This window comes from Cnephaeus nilssonii, assembly GCF_951640355.1.
Source record: "Cnephaeus nilssonii genome assembly, chromosome: 3".
NCBI lineage: Eukaryota > Metazoa > Chordata > Mammalia > Chiroptera > Vespertilionidae > Cnephaeus > Cnephaeus nilssonii.
The window spans coordinates 21,709,169-21,726,825 of NC_137074.1; the positions used below are offsets into that span (position 1 = coordinate 21,709,169).

At 40.5% G+C, this 17,657-nt stretch overlaps 2 protein-coding genes across 8 annotated transcripts in view; one reads left to right on the forward strand and one right to left on the reverse strand.

Annotated features, from left to right (window-relative positions):
* Window positions 1-17,657, reverse strand: part of VEPH1 (ventricular zone expressed PH domain containing 1) — a 192,717-nt gene that overhangs the window by 141,521 nt on the left and 33,539 nt on the right. The window contains exon 5 of one of the 6 annotated variants that reach the window (XM_079766887.1): window positions 3,270-3,734. The exons of the other annotated variants lie outside the window; for them this stretch is intronic. Coding sequence (XP_079623013.1) covers window positions 3,664-3,734 — 71 coding nt within the window. The 3' untranslated portion in view covers window positions 3,270-3,663. Of the gene's footprint in view, window positions 1-3,269; window positions 3,735-17,657 lie in introns of those variants that run through there. 6 annotated transcript variants of the gene reach the window in all.
* PTX3 (pentraxin 3) lies at window positions 1,672-11,157 on the forward strand. 2 transcript variants are annotated; one of them, XM_079766904.1, is made up of 3 exons: window positions 1,672-1,974; window positions 2,431-2,853; window positions 7,051-11,157. In XM_079766904.1, exons 1-3 carry the CDS (start codon window positions 1,845-1,847, stop codon window positions 7,662-7,664), a joined length of 1,167 nt encoding a protein of 388 aa, XP_079623030.1. In that variant the 5' UTR covers window positions 1,672-1,844; the 3' UTR covers window positions 7,665-11,157. The 2 variants fall into 2 exon arrangements, with proteins under 2 accessions (XP_079623030.1, XP_079623029.1); XM_079766903.1 differs by lacking the exon at window positions 1,672-1,974 and having other exon boundaries at window positions 2,024-2,853.

Consider the following 17,657-nt stretch of genomic DNA (forward strand, 5'->3'; position numbering starts at 1 on the left):
TGAACATCTGCCCCCTGGTGGTCAGTGAGCATCATAGTGACCTGTGCTTCTGCTGTTCGGTCGATTTGCATATTAGGGTTATATTATATAGGATTATCTCTATTCCTTCTATTTGGATGTTCTATTTCCTTTTCATTTTGGTAGTTATTCTTAAAAATAGAAACATCCTTGAAATAAAAAAATGAAATTAATTTCTCTCTATTATCCTTCTGAACAATGAAAGGATTTTAGGATACCAAATTTAAAGAGTACCTTTTGGATTATTTTCTTAGCTCTTGCTTCCAGGTCCTTAATACTCTCTCCAGCTTTGTCTAATTTGCCACTTAACCTGATTTCTTGAGGGTTTTTTTTTTTAAATTCATTTTTTATTTTATTTTAGAAGTTATATTTGGTTCTTTAAAAAAGAACCCAGTCTTTTTCTTTTTTTCAGTTTTCCCATTTCTTCTTGTAATTTTTCGTTGTGAATTTATTTTTACAGTGGCAGAGAGCATACATTTAAATCTGGAATGTGTGTAAGGGCAGGCCCCAAATCACAAATTCTTAGGGACTCTATCTGTAGGGTTCGGTCAAAGCGCGGTATGCTTACTTTTCCCTTTCTGGTGCTAGGGCAGAGAGTGGGGCTATACCTTCCTGAGAGTCTGGCCTTAGGTAGGGTCTCACTTCTAACTCCCCAGGCTGGCCTGTGCCTTGACCCCACGTGGTCACTAACACTTGGTTGTTACAGAACTGACAACCCACCCTCCAGGAGGGCTCTTGGCCTTACCCTTCTTGTTCTGGTTCCTTCTCTACCTTTGGCCCTTGGATATTTCTCCTATTTGGGGAGGGGAGGGGCATTTATTCCTACATTTAAAATGTTTCTAATTACTCTGTTTTAAACACATTTCTAGGTGTTTTGTGCAGGAAAGCTTCAGTTTATATAGACCTTCCTATATTGGCAGAAGCAGGAATCCCTAAATAAGCTCTAAAAAACCTGATCTTTGACTCTGAGCCTAGTGGAATAATATAATTTGCACAGAATATCCTGTTATGAAAAACAGACCTAAGATCAGTTTATTCCTTTCCGCCAGCTATTTCTCATGTTAGGTTTGCCGGTTTTGCCGTGTCGCCAATTCAAAGGTGTGTTTATGAAAGTACAGTCGCGACTCCAGAAGGATTAAAGACGGAATAACCAGGAGCACACGTGGATTCCAGAGTCATAGAACATTCTTACTGAGTTGGTTTATTTTGGAATCAGCGAGTAACTTTCACAGTTTAGACCCATAAAACTGCTTACGAAAGAAAAGTGAAGAAAAAAAGAAGTTTCCTGCACATAAAGCTTGTGAAATAATAAAAGCGCACACAAAATGCTGCCCTGATGATCTTGTTTTCACACCTCTGTGCCCACTGAGTCACTTCTCCCCCTAGCCAGGCCCGCCCCCCTCCCTGTCATCCCTCAGTACCACCAATTCCAGTTACAACAGCTAATCCTCAGGGGCACAGTCTGAGCCCAGGACCGCCCCCGGCCCCCTCCCCCCCCCCCCGCCCCTTTCCCCTCTGACCCTCCTCCAATTAATCTGACTGCAGAGCAAACCTTTGTGGTTTACTATTGTGCAGCCTCCACGTCCCCCTCGCCCTCCCACCCAGCCCCCTCCCCCTCAAGTTCAGGAAAACTCCCGTTATGCGGTGCCACCGGCATTACTCATTCATCCCCATTCAGGCGTCCCCAGCATTTATTAAGGGCTCTGGGCTCCCGCCGCTCACTCTCACTCTCCTCCGCTCCGACTCCGCTACTCGGTGCGGCTCTCCCCCGGACTCCTCCCGCCAGCTGTGGGAAGTCGCGCAAAGAACTCCGTCTCTCTGCGGCCATGCATCTCTGTGCGCTCCTATTTTGTGTTCTCTGGTCTGCAGTGTGCGCCGAGAACTCGGACGATTATGAGCTCATGTACGTGAACTTGGACAACGAAATAGACAACGGACTTCATCCCACCGAGGACCGTAAGTTCGTGTTAACTCTCTCTCTCTGCTAACCCTAACGACAGATCCGCCTCTTTGGGTCTAAAACGAATACATAGACAGTATTCTGTAGCCAATGAAACGGGATAAAAAGTATAGCTTGTTTTGCAAAAAGAGAGAAACACTTTAGGAAAGAGTTCAAAAAGTTATTTCTGTCACTCACAGATACATAGTGATCGGAACCATATGAAATCGCCGACACCCGAGCCACAGGCACGGCCGTTTCATAGAGTTCAAGTTAATATAGACTTGCAGGAAGGGTTTCTGTCCTTCTCGAGATGTTTGCACGCTGTTTCTTTGAGGTGCCCTTAAAGGGAAAGGGGGTGATGGGATGGGCAGTAACTTGGGACCGCGCTCAGGGAGGTCCGCTTTCTGCCCAGCACACCCCAGGAAGGTCTGGGCGGGCGCGTAACGTGTGTGTGTGTCCCTGCGCCCTAGCCACGCCGTGTGACTGCCGTCGGGAGCACTCCGAGTGGGACAAGCTCTTCATCATGCTGGAGGACGCGCAGATGAGGGAGAGCATGCTGCTGCAGGCCACCGACGACCTCCTCCGCGGCGAGCTGCGGGGGCTGCGGGCGGAGCTGGGCCGGCTGGCGGGCAGCCTGGAGAGGCCGTGCGCGCCGGCGGCCCCCGCGGCGGCCAGGCTGGCCCCGGCGCTGGACGCGCTGCTGCAGGCGAGCCGCGACGCGGGCCGCAGGCTGGCGCGCCTGGAGGGCGCCGGGGCGCAGCGCCCGGAGGAGGCGGGGGGCGCCCTGGACGCGGCGGGGGGCGCCCTGGACGCGGTGCTGCAGGAGCTGCGGCGGACGCGAGAGGACCTCCGCGCGGTGCAGGGCTGGGCGGCCCGGCGCTGGCTGCCCGCAGGTAAGGACCGGGGCCAAGAGGGGACGTCCCTGCGGCTTTGTTCTCCGAGCGCGCGTGGTGGGAAGCCAAGTCAGGCAACTCTCCAGGCAAACACACTCAGGCGCACCACTCCCTCCTCCTCTCCCACTCCCCACCCCCCCCTTATTTCTCCACGCCTGGCCTTAGGGCTCAGACACACTATACATGGCAGGGAAATCAGCTTTAAAAAATATTTCCCAGTCCCGGGGAACCCCGAAGATAGCTGAGGACGTGACCATCATAGTCTTGAAATAGGCAAGGGCCCCTTGCTGACACCCGATCCACCAGGCCCTGCAGGAGGGGCTCCATTGGCCAGTTGCAGCCCTGGCCTTTCTAGCGGTCTCGCTTCGCTTCCCTTCCCTCCGTGAGGGATTTCCACTTCTTCTAATTTTAGCCCGCCTCTCTCTTTAGGGGAGCTCTGGTTCCCCGCGCTATTTCGGGGGCCCAGACTAATTTTAAGGGATGTTTTCCAATCCCTGGACGGGCCTCTTCTCCCCGCCCGTTCTGGGCAAGAGACTTGAGGCTGAATCTGATCTCAGGAAGGGTTAGTGGGATTTCTGAGCTCCCCACCGCCCCCCAGCCCTGGGGTCTGTGGAATTAGCTGGCGAGGGGAGGTCCCAGGGTGTGCGCTTTGGAATAAACCGGACACTGAGGGATCCAAAGCGGAACCATCAGTGTAGCAGCCAATTGGTTACCTTGGTGCCACCCCAGGGATTTTTTTTGGGGGGGGATGGGGAGAGGAGGGGTCAGGGCCAAACAGGAGAGAGGTAGTTCCAACCAGATGCAATTTGTTCAAGTCCCCTGTGATACTCGATGAACCTCCAAAATGCACATGAGCCCGAAATAATACACTTTAAAGATGGCTGAAAGAAATAAAGAGAAGATTTGGAGCTAAGTAACACTCGTGTATAAGTCAAAATTTCTAGGAAATGGTGGTGTATCACTTGTGGGCTGTACTAGAAAACCAGCGTTCTGGGTAAGAAACCATAGTTGCACTTTTCCTGGGAAACTCAGGAACGGAAAACAATGACAAACAATGCCATCCTTCCCTATACTTCCAACAGAACTAGTCTTATTGGATGGAGAGTGAGGAAAAATCATAAGCATGTGTGAGAGCACATTTCATTTAAAATCACAGGAACCACACCGGACTATCAGTCTTTCCTAAATATTTGAGGATTGTTGATCAGTGCAGAACATATTTTCTTAAATATTAAGTAGGGCTTTAGAAGGGGGAAAGGGAAGCATAATATCAAATATCAATAGATCCTCAATGCAAGTGACAAGAAGACAAATTATAATTCCGTGGCTATTTTAAATGAATGAGATTTCTTGTCTTTTGCAAACCATGCAAAGCCATTGTACATGTCATGCACCTGAAAAGCTCAAGAATTATGCTGATTTTCACCTTTGCCTCTGCATTTTAGTTAGAGCAGAGGAGGGATGTATTTCTGACTTCTAAAGCGTTAATTCTCTATTAAACCCAATAATAGATTTATCCACATGCTTTGATTTTTCCCTCCATTGGTTTCCCGCCAGCTTGGCTTCTAAGGGATTCCTAATCATTCTGCTGGCCTCTGAAGAACCTGGTTTTAATTTTGTGGGGTCTTTGATAACATAATCAGGAAACCCTATTAGTTAAAAGCCATTTCATGAGAGAGTTTCTGACATTGTAAAGAGATATCAAGAGCCTCAATCACTGGTTCCCAAAAGAAATCAGAAAAAACCTGCCAGCATGCAGTTCCACTCCATGAACTCCAAGAGCCAGGGCGGCCTGCAGGGGAAGCGGGGCCTTTGAGAGGCCAGGGAGGAAGGCTGTGGCATGCAGCCCTGACTGCCTGCGCTTAGTTAAACAGGAAATCAGTTAATTAGCTTGCAGTAGGCACCCTCTTGAATACTACTTTTCTGAAACATTACAGGGACGATCTCACATGCCCAGGCATAATGTGATCTCTTGTTCCGTGATCTCTGTTTGATTTATTTAACACAGCTAGAAAAAAAAATGCACCTACCAATTTCATTGGAATAAAGAATCAATGCCTCATTAAAAAAAATCTTCAAAAATTCAAATTATTCAGTGAAAAAAGTTAAGGCAACATGTGACAGGACCAATTTTGTGCTTTAATGTTGTAGTTACTTTTACAGGATTTTACGCATCTCAGTGTTTTCTCTATTTACATCTTTAATTTTCTTAGGACAGAGCCTCGCCCTTAGCCACTTGCAGGCATTTAACTTAGCTGACCACACTTTGCATGGACCTTTGGTTCCTGCTGGTTCTGTCTATTCACCACTTAGTCTTTAAATGCTCTGGGGGTTTATTTTTCAAAGCTATTTTATGGCAAATATTTTTTTAAGTTGTTACTAAGGGAATACCTAGTCCTAATTAAGCTCTCATATATGTTCTTGCAGATATACACTGAGTGGCCAGATTATTATGATCTCTGAACGCATAATAATTTGGCCACTCAGTGTGTGTGTGTGTGTGTGTGTGTGTGTGTGTGTGTGTGTATGTGTATATATATGCATATATGTATATGTGTATATATATGCATATATGTATATGTGTATATATATATATATATGTATATATATATATATATATTAGAGGCCCGGTGCATGAATTCGTGCATGGGTGGGGTCCGGTCAGCCTGACCAGGGGGAGTGGACATGGGTGGTTGGCCGGCCTGCCTGCTGGTTGAACTCCTGGTCGAGGGGACAATTTGCATATTAGCCTTTTATTATATAGGATATACACTGAGTGGCCAGATTATTATGCGTTCAGAGATCATAATAATCTGGCCACTCAGTGTATATGAGGTTAGCATAAAGCAGGGCTCACCTGTTCAAGGTTTTAGCACAGAGCTTCCCAGCTCCCTTACCAGACATGTGACCTGGAGAGGGACAGAGGAAGGAGTTCACTGAGCTCCCAACCACTAAGTTTGAAAGTCTCCTTCTTAAGTGCTCGTTAGCAGAAATATGTTTTCCACCAATCCCCTTGGAAGAATTCACTCTTCCTTAAAGTTTTCTATTACGGCTTAAACCATGTTTACAGGCATAAGGACAAAGTCAGAGTTTTCAAGCATATCCTTGGGCTACACAGCTCTTTCTGAGCCCTACAAAGTGGCTGGCTTGCAGAATATTGGAGGGAGTGTGGAAGGGAGAGCCTTTTATAGAAAACAGTAAAGCTTGGAGAGATTAGGAGGGTCATCAAAAGCTGCACAGCTTACTAGTAGTACAACAAACTGAATTCCAGCTGTTCTAGCCAAATCCAGGGTTTCTTGCACCATGAAAAGGCAACGCAGTGTGCAAGTCAAGGTTGTGGCCTCTGCAGCCAAGTGCCCAGGTCCAGACCCCAGTTTTACCACTTATCATCTATGTAAACATAGCGCAGTTACTTAGCGCTCTTTGACTCAGTTTTCTCATCTGTCAAATGGGACTATTGACTACTTCTGGTGCTGATATGAGGATTAAAATGATTTATAAGATGTTAAGAACAATATCTGGAACATAGTGAGCACCCAATAAAAGTTAGTCATCATCATTATACATTTTTGCCTTTCACAGATAGTTTTCTACAAACTTTGCAAACTTTATACATATCTGAGAACATGTGGTATATTAAAACGTATTCAGCAACAGCATGACCGTCCTGAAGTTTTTGTTTAAAAATGCATGTTAACAATGGCTAAATGGGCTGAGCTAGATCCATTGAATTTCACAGGCTTTTGTTCTGGGAGCTTGGAGAACAAGTCAAGGAGAGGGAAACGAGTTTGGCTCTGAGTTCTTGGAAATTATGGTGTCACTGTTTGGAGTTAATGCATAGTGACTCAACATTTTTTTTTTTTTTAAGATATAACAAAGAAAGCTAATTGGGAGGGGAAATAGTTACTAAAGCATGATTTTCATTATTCTGTGGGTTTGGACAATCTGGCTTCTCTGCACGCCTTCTCCTCCATTTAGATGCTTCACTGAATGAGACAATTGGCTTCCCTTCTTCCTATTTTCTTGGCTCTACGGAGAACACACATGAGACCCCTCACGTCACATTGTGATACTGCATCTAATTTTCAGTTGCAGTCATTAAAATGCCCAGGCTAAAATACCTAAATGCCAGAATCATTTCTGAATGACTTTGTATATATATGTTTTCATATTCTTCTTATTTTCTTGCCACTCCAGGCTGTGAAACAGCGATTTTATTCCCAATGCGTTCCAAGAAGATTTTTGGCAGCGTGCATCCGGCGACACCAGTGAAGCTCGAGTCTTTTAGTGCCTGCATTTGGGTCAAAGCCACAGATGCATTAAACAAAACCATCCTGTTTTCCTATGGCACGAAGAGGAATCCATATGAGATCCAGCTGTACCTCAGCTATCAGTCCGTAGTGCTCGTGGTGGGTGGAGAGGAGAACAGGCTGGCTGCTGATTCTGTGATTTCCCTGGGAAAGTGGACCCATCTGTGCAGTACCTGGAACTCGGAGAAAGGGCGCGTGTCCTTGTGGGTCAACGGTGAACTGGTGGCCACCACTGTTGGACTGGCCACAGGTCACATTGTTCCTGAGGGAGGAATACTGCAGATTGGCCAAGAAAAGAATGGCTGTTGTGTGGGCGGTGGCTTTGATGAAACATTAGCCTTTTCTGGAAGACTCACAGGTTTCAATATCTGGGATCGTGTTCTCAGCAACGAAGAGATAAGAGAGACGGAAGGAGCAGAGTCTTGTCACATCCGGGGAAATGTTGTCGGGTGGGGAGTCACAGAGATTCAGCCACATGGAGGGGCTCAGTATGTCTCCTAAATATTGTGAAACTCTACTTGAAGCCAAAGAAAGAAACTCACAGTTTAAACATATGCCAGTTTGGGAAGGTCTAAAAACCACAGTGCATATTCAGAACACTTGAGACTCATGAAGGAGAGAGTTGAGATCAATCTTTATTTATCTTGGCAAAATACCGAATAAACAGTTGAGCAAAGACATCGGAGAAGGCTTTTGGGGATATTGTTACTAGACTTTATGCCACGGTGCTTTCAAATTAATGTTGTGTCTTTGTCAGATAAACTCTCAAATAATTAAAAAGGACTGTATTGTTGAACAGAAGGACAATTGTTTTACTTTTTTTTTGGTTAATTTTGTTTTGGCCAGAAATGACTTTTACATTGGAAGAATAATGAAATAACGTTTGTTGTCGATTGTTCATTGTTATTGGCATGTACGTTATTATAAAAAAAAAGATGCAACATATTTATACTACAATGTGACTTAACAAATACAAATGTAGTTTATGTGTTATAATCAAATGTCACTTTTTTTGAGAAGATAGTTATATAAGTTATATTGTAAAATGGTTTTGTATTAATTTTATTAAGACTATTTTTGTAAATAAAATATTTTATAAACCTAGCCCATGTCGTGTAATTATAGATTTAAGAGGTTTTACGGTAACTCCACACTTTTCATCTTTCATCTAAAGTGGGCAATTCGTTTTTAGATACTAGTCTACCATGTAAATAGTAAGAGTTCATATTATTAGAAACAAACTATGGTATTTTAAGGTTTGGCTTTCAATATATCGTAAGGAAGAAATATGATCTTGGCTAATTCAATTCATCTCTCTGGGTTAAGTTTTTGCAATTGAGAAATCAAGAAATTGAGAAAACAATGATCTCCTAGGTCCCTTCCAATTTGATGGTTCTATGAGTGTATTCATCTTTCTGTCCTGTGTAACATGAAAAAAAAAAAGATCAGAGTTCCCCAGATGCGCGTGATGCCTGAAAGAGATGGCTTAGGACTGTTATTTGGGAGATCAAAAATCTTGAAAAGAAACAGTGACTCCGGCCCTTAAAGCACATTCCACTCTCTTACTACACACAAGCAGGGGACAGTCAAGCCCCTTTACCCTGCCAGTGGGGAGGTGACTGGCCACCACACCAGAGTTCTCCTCCTGGCAGGGCTGCTTCTGCATGTCAGCGGGAAATCTGGTAGAACCACAGTGATGATGTGTCCACCTAAAGATAGGGCCTGAACAGCCACAGGTCACATCCTGTTCATGACATTTGGAGCGTTGGGCCTGGAGGAATTATCCAAGTACATTTTGTAGCCAAATAGCTTGGTGTCCTCAGACAAGTTACTTAACTCCTCTGAGTCTTCTCAGTAAAAGGAGGGAGTTGGACTCTGGATACCTTTTAGCAACTAAAATTCCATGAATCTAGGGATCTTTGAGGATGCTCATGGGTCAGTATAGCTTCATTCTACCTGTGAGACTCACAAAACCAGGCTGATGGCTCTCAAAGAAAATTGCAGTTATGAGCTCATAGGCCAGTCTCAGGCCCATGGAGATAATTCAAGGTTGCAGGCACACTATGCAAATCCCTGTTTAGCCATTGTCTATATGATTTGAACGCTTAGCTGGAAGAAGAAATATTGGACCCAGCCTTAAGCAGAGAGTTAGGAATGCTTTCAATTCCTTCCCACATTTCAGCATGAATTATGTTTGTGTAAGAGACCCAAGATGATGCAGGCCAAGATATATGCAAACACATATGCTGACAGGTTCAATGTAAGTGAACTTAACATTATTTTACAGGAATCACATGTGGACGGCAGAGAAAAGAAATAAATCGAGGAAAACAATTTTGGGGTTACAAAAGTAGAAATTGCATTTGCTACATTAGTAAGTCTGGATAGTTGTTCTAGAGACTTCTCATTGGTCCCTGATATCCATTTCCCCCTCTTTTCCTAAGTAATAGAATTCTGGTTTTAATGGCACGTATGGCCACTGTGAGTAAAGTCTATATTTTACAGCATTAATTGCAGCTAGGTGTGGCCATATGACTAAGTTCTGGCTGACACGGAAATATTGAATGTGATTCTCTTTCCCTTCCTCCTCTCACTGATTGGAATGTGGCAATGATGGCTGGACTCTCAGCAACCGTCCTAGACCATGAAATGCCGTGTAACCATGGAGAAGAAGCCTGGCTCTCCAATGATGTAAAGTTTCATTGCCAGCCCTGAGCTGCCTGTCCCTGAACTACTTTTACATGAGAGAAAACATGAACTTCTAACTTCTTTAATCAATGATTGATTGACCACCTAATCTAACCCTTATCCAGGAGAGCAATTCTTTTTAAGTTAAAGAGACCATGTACTTTATTTTCTCAAAATGCTCATAGGCCTGCTATGTTCATTGCAGTATTATGTACAAAGGCCAAGATTTGGAAACAACCCAGGTGTCCATTGAGAGACAAATGGATCAAAAGATGTGCCATACATATATTTAAAATGGAATATTACTCAGCCAAACAAAAGAGTAAAATTTTGCCATTTGCAACAACATGGATGGACCTAGAGGATATTATACTAAGTGAAATATGAGACAGAAAGACAAATATCATATGATTTCATTTATATGTGGAATCTAAAAAACAAAACAAAATAACAACAAAAAACAACAACAACAACAACTGATGGGTGCCAGGAGTGGGGGTAGGGGTGGGGAGGGGGATAAACAAGAAAAGTGAAAAGCATTAAAAAGTCTAATGAACTGCCAGTTATAAAATTAGTCACAAGGATATAATGTACAGCTTAGGGAATATAGTCAATAGTATTTTAATTAGTAAGTATGGTCCCAGATGGGTACTAGACTTAATGTGATCTCTTCATAAGGTATATAAACGTCTAATTACTATGTTGTATACCTGAAACTAATATCATATTGTATGTCAACTATAATTAAAAAAATTTTTAAACTATAGACTATACTTAGAAAATGCATTTTGCAAATTCTCAGAAAGTTGGTTGGCTATCTGACTTTTTTTGTTTGTTTGTTTGTTTTTTACTAATAGCACTTAAAGGGTTTAAGAATACATAGTGACAGCAAGATATGTGTAAAACTGAGATAAAATATCTAAAAAATTAGTGTGCTGGCTTAGTTTAGCACATTCATTCATCAAAATGGTTGCTATGGGCATCGTCATATTACGGCATAGAAAAATAATTGTGCAAGATGATTCAAGTTATTAGGAAGAAAACTATAAGATATCATATATGTGTGAAGAATAAAATATGCTATGTGTGTACTAGGGTGACCAACAGTCCTGTTTGCCTAAGATTGTCCCGGCTTTAGTACTGAAAGTTCCATGTCCCAAGAAACCCTTCAGCTCCAGGCAAATTGTGACAGTTTGTCACTTTGTCACTCGAGCAGATACATATGTATGTCAATTGAACAACTTTTTTTTGCAGTGATAATATATGAACAAAACAGAATTGCTGTATCTTCCTTGTCTATTATAATATAAACTAGAGGCCCAGTGCATGAATTCACACACCAGTGGGGTCCCTCAGCCTGGCCTGTGGAATTGAGCCGAAACCAACTCTCTGACATCCCCCAACGGGTTCCGGATTGTGAGGGGGCAGGCCAGGCTGAGGGACCCCACCGGTGTATGATTGGGGCAGGGGAGGGACACGGGAGGTTGGCCAGCTGGGGAGGGACCATGGGAGGGCTATAGGGCATGTCCGGCCCATCTCGCTCAGTCCCGATTAGCCGGATCCCAGCAGCAAGCTAACTTACCAGTCGGAGCTTCTGCCCCCTGGTGGTCAGTGCACGTCATAGTGAGCGGTTGAGTGGCCTTAGCATATCATTAGCATATGATGCTTTGATTGATTGAACAGACGACCGGACACTTAGCATATTAAGCTTTTATTGTATAGTATTGGTTTATAATGAAGTATTAATTCCTTTAAAATATAGTCAGAAGATTTGATTACTAAGAATTTTAGATCTTAGTAATTAAGTAATTACTTTAACAAAGAATTAGATTTGTAAACAAAGAAGAAATTATAACTGAATTTTATTTCACCAACATTTTATATTATAAAACTCTTCTTTGAGAAGCTTACTAAGGTGAAATGTTTCCAGAACTATCTTTTAGCCACTTAAGAAATAGCACTTGTGATGTTAAAAATCTTGGTCAAAGTAATGTATATGTTCATTTAAATGTTCTATATTTGGTGAACTTGAAAACTCAAATTGCTGACACTTGCATTTAGTATTATAAATCTGAAGTGTAGAAGACAGCTTCCTGGGCTTCCGGTTAGAAATCCAGCATTCAAAACTTGCCACCATTACCTCCTAACTATAAGTCAAGCCTGCCAACTAATCTTTATGAATCTCAAATTCGCCAAGAAATTAGGGATACCAGGACTTGCCTACCTTGCTGAAGGCCTATTATGAGAATGACATAAAAACAGATAATGTATCTAAAAGTGCTTCCTTAACCATAAAATAATATTTGGAATAAAAGAGTTATCTTTAAAAAAGTTTTCCCAGGTCATTCCCAGAGGATTAGATAGAAAATAAGTAAACAAACAACAATACAAACGAATAACATAAAGATTCCTTTGCATTGTGGGTAACTCATTCTGAGCTCAGTACCTGGGTGCTCATCTCTGGGCAGGCCTTATTCTACTTCACAGCACCATCTGCTGGTGGAGTCGAAAAGGTGCAAACTCCGGCTAGCACCTGATCCAAGATTTGGTTAACAACTCAGATCCTTTTCTATTTCAAAAGATGTCTCTATTTATTAATCCACATTTTGGTTGGCTTTTTACAACATTATATTTAATATTTTCCTGTGTATATAAATATTCAGGTTGAATATTCTTAATAAGATTGGTTGGTCACCCATTTCCTAGAATATTTGATTAATAAATTCTTTCCCAACATTCTGTAATATGGTGGGTGAACTTAAAACCTTTTCTTTTAAGAATAATTGTATCATGAATTTTTAATGGATAAGTGTCTCCTAGGGATTATTAAACTCCACAAATGGATATGGCTCTGCCTTTAATGTGGGCCTGGCACATGGCATATGATTGTTAATGATGATAACAAGGATGATGATATTAAGAGGAATCATAGTAACCATGATGAACTATGGTATGACATTGGGCAAAAATATATCTGCTTTATCTATTTAAGGTCACATCTACCCTGGGTGGTACATGTTGTTACTGCCATTAAAAATGACGGGGGGGTCAATTTGCTATCTCCATTTCTTCTGAGACAGCTCACTAATCAATGCTTTGAATTTTCTCTGACATCGAGAAAAAAATGAAGTGAATTCATCATAATTAACTAGACAGTTTTTTTAGGCTATTGCCAATAACAAAGGAATTTGGACTCCTGCTGAGACAATATTACATTTTCATTCCAAAGACTTTCTACTTAAGTCTCAGATCATTTGAGGTCATCTTGTTACTTGTGCCAGCGGACCATGTAAAAGGCATATGGACAGAGAGACATAGCATTTCCTTATTATCACCACAGATTCAGAAATGCAAAGGAAGGGACATCACTGCTTTAGTTTTGATACCAGTAGTGTGCATTGCATCGCAGAGTTCCAAATCAAAAGCCCTCACATAACCCCTTAGAGTTCAGAGACCCCAATTTTAGGGGTTTCCAATCATATTCTCATCTTGAGTGAAAGATAAGCATTAGTTATGCTTTTATAATCCAATACCGGGCAGGTTCCACAGAGCATCTTCGCATGACAAAGAACAAGTTTGGAGAATTACTCAGGACCACAGAAAAAAGTTCTCCCATGCTGAAAAGGCTCTGATTGCTACAAAATATGAAATTACCTCTGATATGACTTAAGCAGGAAACAAATTCATTACCCAAGTGACATCCTTATCTTATTTTTTAGTTAAAAGGAAAATATTCTATATTTCCCCATTAAGGATAATTTTAATTATAGGGTTTTTTGTAGGTATCCTTTATTAGACTAAGAATGTTTTCTTCTATTGTTAGTTTGCTGAAAGACTTTTTTAAAAAATCATGAATAGACTTTGCATTTTACAAAAGGAGAGATTTAAAGTTTTGTTTTTTATATTTAGGTCTTTATTCAACACGAAATTAATCTATTCATGCTGTGATATCAACAGCTGTCCCAGAACCATTTATTGAATAGTCTATCCTTATCCATTATAAAGATTCCACTGCCATCTGAAATTTCCATATATGCATAAATGCATATCTTGCCTCTTTATTCTATTCCATGGGCTATTAGCCTGTCCTTGCACCAGTGCTACACCATTTTAATTACAGATTCTTTTTGACTAACGAAGGGTTTATGTCATGATAAACTCACTATAAATTGAAAATATCGTAAGTCAAAAATACATTTAACACACCTAACCTACTGAAAACCATAGCTTAGCCTAGCCTTCCTTAAGTGTAATCAAAACACTACCATTAGCCTACAGTTGGGCAATTATGTTGATTTTCATCTCAAGAGTAATTGCCTTCCTCTTCTCAGTAGAAGCAGGAGACAAATGAACATTCTGTAGACGTGATGGGATGTGAAAACACAAAACACAAGATCCAAAATAACGCCGGCAACATAAGATCCTGTAGAGTATCAGTGGTTTACCCTCATGTTCTCATGGCTGACTTGAAGCTGCGGTTCACAGCCACTGCCCAGCATCAGGAGAGTATTGTACTGCATACAGCTAGCCCAGGAAAAGATTAAAGTTCCAAGTTCAACGTTTTGTTTCTACCAAACATGTCCCACGTTCTCTGGTAAAGTCGGGGACTGTCTGTATTATGACTTTACAATGTCTTGATATCCGGAAGTTACTGGCTCCCTCTCCTCCCCAAACTTTCCCGTCTTCTCCTGCAAAACTGTTTTGGCTACCTATTCCAGGGCATCTTACTTGTGATTTTAAAATCAGTTTGTCATTTGTCATGGAAATCTTGGAGGGGCTTTGATTTCATTGCATTAGTGGATTAATTTAGAGAAAATTGACATTTTGTTGTCCCATCCATGAACATGGTTTATTGCTCTATTTGCTTATTTTTATTTAATTACTTTCAACAAAGTTTTATTATTTATTTTCAAAAGTCACACGTCTTTTTCTCTAGGTCTCTTTTATTTTGTTACTTTAATATTTTTAATACTACATTTTAACTTTGTTATTACTGCTGTTACAGAAAAAACAACTGGTTTCTATAAGTTTCTCTCTTTTTCAGCAACTTCATTGAAATTTCTCTTATTCTGCCCAAGAATTGACAAGAGAGTTTTTAGATTTTCTGCTATAGGTAGTCACAATTTTTAGAAATAATAATTGTTGTCACTTTCTTTCTGATTCTCATAATCAGGATTATAAAGTGCCATAGTAAATGGAAATAGATTTAGTGGCATTCTTGTCTCATGCCCAACTTTAAAAAAGTGCTTCTAATGTTTCATATGTATATGAAACACTATATATATATATATATCAAACATTAAAAGTATACTTTTTATCAGTTTAAGAAGTTTTCCAAAATTTCTAGTTTGCAAAATTTTTTAATGAATTGATACTGAACTTTGTTAATCCTCATCTGAGGATATTTTTCCATTGATTTTTAGAGAGAGTGGAAGGGAGGGGGAGAGACAGAGAGAGACACACACATTGATTGGTTGCCTCCCACATAAGCCCCAACCAGGGCCAAGGTATGTGCCCTTGACAGGGACCCTTCAGGCTGCAGGCAGACCCTCTATCCACTGAGCCAAATTGATTAGGGCAAATTGGCACTGAACTTTATGAGATGCTTACTGATTTTACTGTGGCAAATTTTACTGTGGGAAATTATATTTTGAATATTAAGCCATCCTTGCATTCCTTGGAATAAATTCAACTTAGTCTTTATGAATTTTATAAAATGAAGATAATAATAGTTTGTCCCTCATAAGATATTGGAAGAATTATATGAATTAAAATATCAGAACCTGGTATAGAGAAAGCACTCAGTGAATGTATACTATTTTTACCTTTAAGCATTGCTAGAGTCATTTTCCTAAAGTTTTTCTTTGTGATTTGTGTATCTATGTTTATAATTGAGATCAGCCTGTATTTTCCCTTCTTATATTTTTATAGTCATGGCTGTACTAGCTGTGTAGAATTAGCTGGGGAATGTACTTCTTTTTAATTACATGAAAAAAGTTTAGATAGTTATCCCTTATATATTTTTTCTAATTTGCCTATAATACTAAATGGGACAGTTTTTGTTTTTGCTTTTATCTGGTGGCTTGATTTAAAAATACTGATTCAACTGTCTGATTTGATATAGGGATATTCAGTTTTCTGTCTCCTTAGCTATCAAGTACAAATCAAGACAATACTCCTTGCTGCTGGGAGGGTTCAGAGAATACAAAACAGAAAATTAAAGTCTAAACAAAATAAATAGAATAAATTTGTGTTTACATTTAATGTAAAAGTAAACACTATTACTTATAAATGTATAATTATTAATAATGAGAAGTAGCAAAAAATGGCTTGGAACTATTGAAATATTTGCCTTCAAAGATAAATAGATACGCTCATTTGACAGTCTCTCATGACTAATTTATAAGCATAAGGAGGCATTTGGTTTGGAATCAGGAACAAACATGTATAATAGAATTGAAAAAAATATAATCAATAGAATAATATCACCAAGTATAAGGGGCAGTCACTACTGGTACACCACAAGGTTTGACTGGCCCTATCTGGCCTACTTTTTTAAATTAGTGTTTTATAATGAAGGTAGAGTCATTCTTTTCATAAAATTTACAGATGGCAAGAACCTTGGAAAAATTATAGATACATTGAGATGAATGAATCATTACCCAATACCTTGGCATGCCAAAGCAATGGGCTGAATGTATTAAGAAGATAATGTAAAGCAATAAAGGTTAACAGTTACATAAGGCTGTAAATGGGTATGTGACCCATGTCAGGTCAAACAGAGACAGTGAGACTAGATAAGGAGTTTCTTTTCCTTAATCCGTATTCCTGAGGATGTGAGCTGGATGCTGCAGAGGCCCATAATGTGGAACATGAGCATGAAACCATTCTACAGTAAGCAGAGCTGAGTAATAACTTTTGGGACCACCCCTGAACCCTGAATCAAGCCACATGGGAAGTCTGATATACTCATGCACTTTTCAGTCACATGTTCCAGTGAGGAGTTTCTCCTTCTTCTATTCCTTCTTCTATTTTTCTCCTCTCCTCCTCCTCCTACTCCTCCTCCTTCTCCTGCTTCTTCTTCTCTCTCTTCTTCTTCATTATTCTTGCCATTGTCACCATCATCATTAAAGCATTTATACCTGGGGTCTCTGTTACTTAAAATACTACTAATTGGTAAAATGGGATAGCAATAGGACTCCTGTTATAGAATTATTGTGGGGATTAAATGATATAATCAGTATAAAGTACCATATTTTCCAGCGTATAAGACGACTTTTTAACCCAGGAAAATCTTCTCAAAAGTCGGGGGTCGCCTTATAAGCCTGGTGTTATCTTATAGGGCGGGTATATCCCAAACTTTATATTTTAACTGGAAAAGTTGGAGGTCGTCTTATACACTGGAAAATACGGTACTTAATATAGCATTTGGCTTAAAGAGAGCATGAAATAAATTTTAGTCAATGTAGTTATGGTTATTATAATTATTATCGTTATCACTGAATGGCCGACCACTTGGTGGGCATTCAAGCATTGCCTGGGTAAATAAGCTAAATCATAATTAGTGTCCCAAACTAAGATTCTATACCTCTATAATTCTACTCTTGTAACATCAAATCAAACAACTGTAAACTTCAACAGTTGTTTCTGTAGAAGTAGAAATATGGGAGAATGAGGATTCAGATAATACAAGTCAAAAAGCAAGTTCTAAAGGGGAGAAAACTATCTCTCTATATATAAAAAGGCAGTGACCATAATGACTGAAGGCTCAACCGAACACCAGAAATCAGTCCTGCAGTCAGTGCT